Source organism: Euphorbia lathyris, chromosome 2 (genome assembly GCF_963576675.1).
Source record: "Euphorbia lathyris chromosome 2, ddEupLath1.1, whole genome shotgun sequence".
Taxonomy (NCBI): domain Eukaryota; kingdom Viridiplantae; phylum Streptophyta; class Magnoliopsida; order Malpighiales; family Euphorbiaceae; genus Euphorbia; species Euphorbia lathyris.
In genome coordinates this window covers 142,664,419-142,673,303 of record NC_088911.1, presented here as the reverse complement: position 1 = coordinate 142,673,303, position 8,885 = coordinate 142,664,419, and the positions used below count along the sequence as shown (strand labels likewise).

The window sequence follows — 8,885 nt, the reverse complement described above, 5'->3', positions numbered from 1 at the left end:
GTATGATTTTATACCATAATTTAAAAAATCTAGACTCTAATTAATAAATCATAAACCCTACAAAACATATTCTAGACTTCTAATTTATAAATTCTAATTCTTAAAATATATTAAAGGTACTGATTTTACTAGCTTGAAATAATCTAAAATTATGAATTGACATGGTTATAAATAGTTTCTAAAAGATGAATTTCTGTGTAATTTTCCCAAAATTTAAAAGATTAGAGGCCTACAATGCTTTTTGCTCTTTTTTTTTAGTTCTACAACTAAAACGACTTTATTTGTATTACAGTTTTTTAAAAATTGATGGAAACGACTTATTTGCCCTTCATTTAACTTAAATATTTAAACGTGTTTTCTTTAACTCCTCTTCACTACTCCAACACATTCGCGAATCGCAGCCTGGGAAAGGAGAGGAGTGCTGCCTGCAGCGATTTGAACTTTGAAGAAACTTCTTGCTGCTGCCGGCCGCCGTTCGTTTGCTGCTGTTGCCGACTCCGTTCGTCGTCGCCACCGGAAGTTGGGGAAGAGAGGTATAGAGGTAAGTTTTTAATTTAAGGTTTTGATTTTAGGTTTGCGATTTTACGGATTTTGATTTTAGGGTTTTAATTTTAGGGTTTTTGTTTAAATTGAATTGATAATGTGATAGTTAGGGTCTTTAATTGAATTGATGATATTTAGGGGTTTTGATTTTAAGATTTATTGAATTGATTGAATTGTCTCTGCTGGTATTCTCATGGAAATTGCCAAGCAATGGGTGTATTATGTTTTTTTTCTGTGTTTGCAAGTATTATTTATTTATTTATTTATTTATGTCTTCCAACTCCAAGAAAGGTGCTTGGGATCCATTGATAGTCATGATGGCATTTCTCTCCTCAATTCAATAGGTTACAGCTTGTATCTTACTAAATGTCCCATGTTTACATATGGTTAGGGATCTGCTGAGGCTGTTTTTGATATTTTCTCTGCAGGGGTGGGTCTTCTATTTCAATAGAGAAGGAGGAGGTGAGGAGATTGAGATAATTTCAATCCAATTTTCTTATTGCATTCGATTCGATATAATAATAAAAGCAAGCCTATATCCTTTAGAAGTAACTTGTTGTGTTGTTGTTAATATTTGCTACATCTGTGTTCTACTCTAGAATAAAAGAAACCTTTTTAACTTAGATTTTATATGATAAGATTACATTCTACTGATTGCTGTCTGTGGCACATACATAGCTTTGAATAGTTCATTTTTTGCTTAATATATAATTACACACCTCAACTCAACTTGTAAGGTTTTGCTGTCTGTTTTGGTACTTATATTTTGACCTCAACTTATCAATTTAGAACTTTTGATATTAGTTCAGATTCACAACTTTTAATAGGTTATATAGGTAACAACTTTTGATGAGTTTAGGTTCAGAACTTTTGTTACCTTTTGTTGTGAAAAGTGGGGAGGGTGGTCCTAATCCCCATCTATGTGAAACACTTTTTTATGGTCTCCATTGTGTGGAAAAAATAATTGACAATTCATTGTTTCCATTGGGACGAATTTCCATTGAAGATGAATAATTCCTATCTTGTTTGCAATCCTAACTATACCAGTCTCTAATTATTATAAACATGATATATTTGCAATCCTAACTATACCAATCTCTAATTATTATAAACATGATATATTAGAAAGATAATCTATTATTTATAATTAAAAGATAGAGTTGTGTTTATTTGATAGCATATTAAAAAATTAAATTCACTTCATTTTATACATGAAATTGAAATTGACTTTTATCTAATTCACTTCATTTTATATGAAATTCTGTTAGAATTTTAGGTGAATAGCTATAGAGGTATTTTAGAATAGAGTTAGAAAAATTTTAGGAATTAAATTTTAAGAACTTTTAAATATAATATAAATATAATATCATATAATATATATATATATATATATGTGGTGCCTTCTACAAATATTCGAAGTGTCTTGACTTGCGAAATATTCTGTAGTGTTATTTTTATCTTAATCGGAAAGAAAAAGAAATAGAATAAAACTGGGCAAAAGGAAATATAAGAAAGATGGCGAGAATGAATTGGGATCGTAATGCATATAGATACAAATGGTCTAATGAGAGCAAGAATTTCCAGGAACATTTGGAACATTTCATTTCTGAGCAGAAGAGCCGTTTTCTTTTTCAAGTAGTGTTCGATCGATTACGTATTAATCAATATTCGATTGATTGGTCTGAGGTTATCAACAAAAAAGATTTGTCTAAGGAATTCGTTCTTACAGGGAAATGCTCAATACCCAAGTAGGCCTAAAATAAAAGATGATCAAGTGCTTTTATATATATAAGATTGCCCAAATAGCGAGTTTTAACAACATATTTCAAATATATATTCTCTATTTCTTACTACACATTTCATAATTGAATTTTTATATTTTAAAAGATATTGGAATAATTAAATTCATTATTTTATTTTATTTTTATTTTTATTATATAGCTATCATTGCCTATGACTATGACTAATTAATTCCTGTATTGGAATAGAACTCATATTTGCCCAAATAGGTTTTAAAAGTGAAATTGACTTGTGCAGAAAACCGGTTTTAGCAAATTATTGATTTGCTAAGTAGAAGGAAAGTAGAAAAGGAACGATGCAAGGAGGAAGAAGTAGCCAATGCTTGACCATGCACCAACCATGGGCTTCCCTGTTGATTTCTGGAATCAAGCGCATTGAAGGCAGGTCTTGGCCAGCTCCTATTCGAGGTAAATCGTCTCTTCAACTTTTAATTGTTTCTTACAATTATCAATTTAGGGTTCTTTTTTTTCTTTTGGAAAGAAGGAACGATTCTCTAATTGATTGATTATTTTGTTAATTAGAAGCTTGAAACCACTCTTCTGTTTTCTTACTACTTTTTTCTGATTTTCATTATGGTCTTATGTGGGATTTACTGCCGATTTTTCCTTTCATGCTGCCTATTATTTGAAGCTTGATATTTTAGTTTTTATGAAATAGGCACCCATTATGGTGTTTTAGATTATGGAATTGGAGATTCTCCATTAATTGTAATGCTGAATTTCTTTTTGTTGATTGGATAACTTTGAATTGCCGGGAAGGAAGTTTACAAGACCCATGTCCTTTTTTTTTTTGGTCTTCTTGAGTAAAAATTCATGTTGGATGTCTATTTAAAGCATAAAAGAAAATGGAAATGTTTTATTCTTTTGAGGTTCAGACCTTTGTATTTGGAAAGCATTCTGTTCAGAGATTTGAATGTTGAGATTTTATCACGAGGAGTAAAGCATGACTTGATATTCTGTACAGATTAGTAGAAGTAGGGTAGATAATTTTTAACTCCTAACACATGCAGCTCACTCATGTAATGAACTAGTGGAAACTGGAGAGAGTTGCTGTCTGCACACATGCAGCTTAAGGTGTGGAATGTTCATTCTAAGTTACATGTCTGCCTTCCAGTTTATCCCAATTTTAAATTGATAGTCAAACCGCAAACTGTTATGAATTCCATTAAAAGATTTGAATGGAATAAAATAAGTTGCATGTTCTGTTTTTAGACTCTAAACTTCCAATTTATGTGCCCGAAATTTTAAATTGAGAGCTAAAGCTGAGCAACGGTTTATTAGAAGACTCTCCAAGCACTCTCGTACTTGCTTCGGAGGCAGGTCTACAACATTTTCAATCCATTTAACTAATGCTAAAATAAGTGCACTTTTCTTCATATTCTCCTTCTCATGACCAAATATGTTATTTATTATGAATTATCTCATATCTTGTCTTTTGAAGGCCGCCTTTGGATTCATGCTGCAAGTAAAGTTCCAGAGGAAGCTACAATTAAAGCAATGGAGGATTTCTACAGGGAAATCTATGCGGTGAATGGAGTTACTGATATTAAGTTTCCAGAACATTACCCTGTTTCAAGACTTTTAGGTACTTGGTTTGTTGTATTTTTCCAGACTTGTATTTGTTTCATCTAGATGAGTTGTGTTTGTGAAATGTTTTATAGTGGCTTGGTGATGCTTCTCTGAGTCATTATGTGTTTTTAAACATGGGTGCTTTATGATCTTCTTCTACTTGTTTTGATTATCTTTTTTCTCTTCTATTGGTAGTTTAATGTTTACTGAGAAAGGAAGTAGCAAAGTGACAAATGTTTCATTTGACGAATTCTTGTTTGTCAGCATTATTCCGCAGTAGTGTGCATAATAATGCTTCCCCCTTCCCCCGGAAGATTGTGTATATTTCATAGACAAGGAGAGGTTTCCATAAAAATTAATGAAATTTATGCTGTTTGTAGAATTAGCAAGCCTTAGAGCAAGTGCTTTATCCATATGTTGATGGCTAATTTTGTGTATGCTACCGTATTTCAAGAGTCACCCTTCTCTAATGATTGTAATCAGAATGCTAGATTTAGGGATGTAGTGATTAGACCGTCTAGTATAGTAGTATCTAGTCATCTATAGATGCTTTCCGTGTGTTGGTTGTGCTCTTTGTATGTCCATTATATGTCTTGATTCAGGACTTGAAATGTTGCAGTTCATTTTGATGAGCTCTGTTTGGCTAGTGTATATTCATTTCGGACTGTGGACTAAAAATCGAACATGAACTATCAAAATTGTAAAATCATTTTTGGAACTTTCTTTGACACTGTTTGTTAGCTCCGTCTTTCATTTGGTCCAAAATTTTGATAAACTTAATTATTTGTTTATGTATTTTTATAGGGTGTGTTGAAGTGGTTGGCTGTGTTAGAGGTGAAGAAGTAGCAAGCTGGGAAGCCATACCTGAAGGGGTGGGGAAAATTTCGAGTTTCTGACCTTTTCTAGATCCATGCACTTGGTTTCTTTAATTGATTAAATGTAAACTATGTTCCCTGATTTGGAGTTTTTCTTAACCTACAGGTAAGGTTAGAGGGACAAACAGATTTTTGCTGGCTTTGTGAACAGCCACAGGTGTGCCCTCTGCAGTTACCCTGACTTTTAGAAGTGTTCTTATTTGCTATTTTATATTTGCTCTAATTTTTATTAAATATTTATTTTTTTCAGAAATTGCTAGTTCCATTTGAGATGCGAGGCTTTCAACGTGTTTATAATTTAGAAAAGAAGGTATGTGTTGTAAAAAAAGTAAATTTGCAGCGTAGTTATTCGTATGATGTTGTCAAGTTTGATATTCATGGAAGGTTTGTAACTTTGACAGGTATATGAGGCTGCAGTTAGAGGTCTGATCCCAGTGAATGGTCCAATGCCAGTAAGATTTCCCCTTCCAAATCCTTGTGATCCTTTTTCCTTAAAACCCGGGTCTATATCCAAGAGATTACCTCATAAATCATCTCAAGTGGAGAAATCATCAAGTCTTAGTGCAGCAATTGCTGGTGCTCGTGCAGCAGCTACCCAGTTCAGCAAGAATATTCAGAATAACAGTTCTAATTCCAGGAGCAGTGACCAAGTAAAAAGCAAACCACTTTCTGAAGAGCATAAAACACTACAGCATAGCAGCTTAGATGAAGTTCCTAATGATGAATCTTCAGAGCTAAATGATGCTAAGCGAAGCGATCATATCCAGGACGTGGGAACGAGTAGCCATAGTCGAGCTGGTGCAGATATGAAACGGACTGCTGGAGCTTCTGCTAAGGTGTGAACTTTGTTCGGATCACAATTAATGCCTTTTGAAAGAAAAAAAAGATCACCATTTAAACCTTTTTATATTTTTTATGCGTCTGTTTATTATTTCAGTTTCAATTCCATGACAAGTTCCAACTTTTGATCTCCAGATTTTTGCTGTAGCAGTGAACTCATTGAAGAGGAATCGGACCACTTTCTGACCCGACCTAATGATCCTCATCGAGGGCAAGATAAATTTTATATCGATAGAGGAAATGGAAAATGTGGAAAACAAGGAAAGAGGGCAGGGATTCTCTACAATGCCACCGTGGACCAATTGAAAGGGATGTAACGCAGCTAAGTCCCTGCTTTGACTGTTCCTTATCTTAGGTCACGGTTATTTTGTTCGAACCTACTACTTTACCCTGAACTCGTAGCTTTAAGATTGATCAGACTTGGCTTACTCTTGATCTGTTCTCGAACTGCAACTGGAAATGTAACCAAAAACTCCTGAAGCATGTTGGTTCCTGCTAGATAGATTTTTGCTGTAGCAGTTAAAAGGCTGAAGTTAATTACAAGTTAGCAGATGTTCAAATCAGTTGAAGAGCCAAGTTTTGCTTGTCATAACTCTTTTATCACCTGTAAGTTTACACTAGTCTAAGGTTGTTCATGATTTAGCTGTCGATACTAGATCACATTGTATTCACCATAAGTTATTACCTTATGTATCATATTTAGAGCTTTTGGTTTGTATATAACGTATGTGGTTTGATACGAGAATGAATAACTTATGAGGTCTGATATACCTTGTGCATGATATTTAGAGCTTTTGGTTTGTATATAACTAATCTGGTTTGATACGAGAGAGTGAATAGTTTTTCATGTGTATTAAACTCGAGATTTCTATTTTAAAAACGACTCAAGGAAACTACGCAACCATAATTGATTCTAGAATCTCTATTGAAGTTTTCAGCTCTTATTTTCTCGTTCCCCTCAAATAAAAAAAAAAATCTCCAATATGTTATATAACGTGCAATCTTTAAATTTATACATAATGTGCAATCCTAAAATTTATAATTACAAATAAATTTAATATAAAAATATTTATTTGAAGTTTTCATTAATTTAGTTTATCATTTAATTCAATATAATTAAAATTGATTATCCAATGAACTGTGTTAAATTGATTAAAAATTAAAAATATATTTTCTAAAAAAAGTATATGTACATAACAAGTCTAACAAATAATCACATTCTACTTATTAATTTTGTCGTCTTATATCCATCCATTTTTTGCATCTGTATTTCTACTTATGATTATATTTTTCATGGAATATGAGATAAAAATATATAGGGTAATTAATTTATTAGTCCATATATTTTGACAAAACATATTGTTTAGTCCCTGTATTTTTACAAACACACGGTAAGGTCCCTAATATTTTTCTCGATGAACTGTTTAGTCCCTAATGTTTTTCTCGGTGAACTGTTTAGTCTCTATCGTTAGACTCTCATGAAGATTCTGTTATTCAATTTGGATTTGAGTCAAAATCTATTTAAAATAAAAATGTAATGTCTTAACTACCATTTACCACAAAATCAAATATATAAGACTATTATCTTCATTGTTTCTCATCTCTGCGTTCTTCTTTTCCTTTATTTTCCTTTCCTTTAAGACTCTACTGCATCTAAAATCAACTTTGAGTGTTATTCTTCTTGATTTTCTTCTTAATCGTTCAGATTCGTAAGCATTGGGTTTGTGTTGTTTTTCTTGTTCTCCATACAAATAGCTTCTTCTTCTAAATTGGATTTCCTCTTCTGAAATTTAAAGGTAAATTGTGAGTGCGAGTTGTGAGGGAAAGGCATAGAGATATGAATTGCTTTTGACTGATAAATAGTAAAGGGTAATTTAGTCATTTCTGAATTCATAAACTGTAAAAAATCTAACAAACTGACGGAAGGACTAAACAGTTCAATGAGAAAAAGTTTAGGAACCTTACTGTGTGTTTTTGCAAATACATGGACTAAACAGTGTATTTTAGCGACTAATAAATTAATTACCCAAATATATACATAAATTTGATTTGATTTAATTTAATTGATAGTAGAGGGTGTGTGATAATTATGTTTTAATTTGCCTCCTTGTCATTTCGATTCGCCTCAATTAAGCCCTCCCCGTTTTACAAATTCACCCATTATTATTTCCTAATCTTAATTTCACTCCCAAATATTTAATTTCACCTTCAATATCATCCCTCCAACTCTTTTATTTTTATTTTGCAAATAAATAACAAATACAATGGAGTAATTAATTGTTTAACAATTAATTGATTAACCTATCATTTAGCTCGTTAATTTAATTGATTAAATCGATCTATTAAAATAATTAAGCTAAACAATCGAAATGATCAAATTGATCAATCAATTAGAAATCCATTGGTTAATTGGATTAACCAATTAGCCAATAACGACATAATTGGTATACTAGCTAGCATATTATTCTTAATATATTTTTAAAATTTTTCTTTTCGCGTTAACCGCTTATTTATTTTCATTACACGAGATTTATCATACATCATACATGCCATCATTTTAGCATTTTATTTTCCATCTTTAAGTCAAATAAATCTTTCGGTCAAAATTCCAAGATCACCTCGATCGTGTATATATAACCAAACAAAATCTTTGTCAAAACTCGGTATATATGTTATATAATTAATCTGAAATATTATTTTGGATTTAATCAGAATCCGAACCGATATGGTAATATTATTTAAATCCTTCCATAACATATTTAGAATAATATTTTGTTAAAATTCATCTATTTTTGTGTTTATGTTATATATGTGAATTAAAAATCGAATTTTAGTAAAATAAATAATATCGCACACACGTATACTTAATTTTAGAATATTGCATATGGTATATACTTAAGTTTAGAATATTGGATATATATACCTATTAGGCAATTCATTTCATTTCATTGTAATTTGTATAAGAAAGTTATTTATTAGAATAGAGTATATAGTATTTACATATTAGGGAGTTAATTTTATAGGAAAGGTATTTTTGTATTTCTATTAGAATATATAGGAATTTAATTAATAGATCATTTACCTAAAAATCTGGAATTACATATATCCATTAATTTATTGTATTAGCAATAGAAAAAATTAATTAAATTAGCTAATGGAAGGTATATCCATTAATTTAGATTATTTCCTTTTTTTTCCTCCACTCTATAAGGAGTTGAAGGAATGCGCTTCTCGGTTAATAGAAGAAGGGTTAAGGTGT

General features: G+C 31.4%; 1 protein-coding gene across 4 annotated transcripts; it reads left to right on the top strand.

Annotated features, from left to right (window-relative positions):
* The first annotated feature begins 367 nt into the window (after window positions 1–367).
* LOC136220208 (uncharacterized) lies at window positions 368–6,408 on the top strand. 4 transcript variants are annotated; one of them, XM_066007994.1, is made up of 9 exons: window positions 368–541; window positions 972–1,005; window positions 2,581–2,750; window positions 3,784–3,927; window positions 4,716–4,783; window positions 4,893–4,943; window positions 5,037–5,096; window positions 5,188–5,622; window positions 5,778–6,408. In XM_066007994.1, exons 3-9 carry the CDS (start codon window positions 2,639–2,641, stop codon window positions 5,778–5,780), a joined length of 873 nt encoding a protein of 290 aa, XP_065864066.1. In that variant the 5' UTR covers window positions 368–541; window positions 972–1,005; window positions 2,581–2,638; the 3' UTR covers window positions 5,781–6,408. The 4 variants fall into 4 exon arrangements, with proteins under 4 accessions (XP_065864066.1, XP_065864063.1, XP_065864064.1 ...); XM_066007991.1 differs by having other exon boundaries at window positions 5,762–6,408; XM_066007992.1 differs by lacking the exon at window positions 972–1,005 and having other exon boundaries at window positions 5,762–6,408.
* Window positions 6,409–8,885: the final 2,477 nt, after the last annotated feature.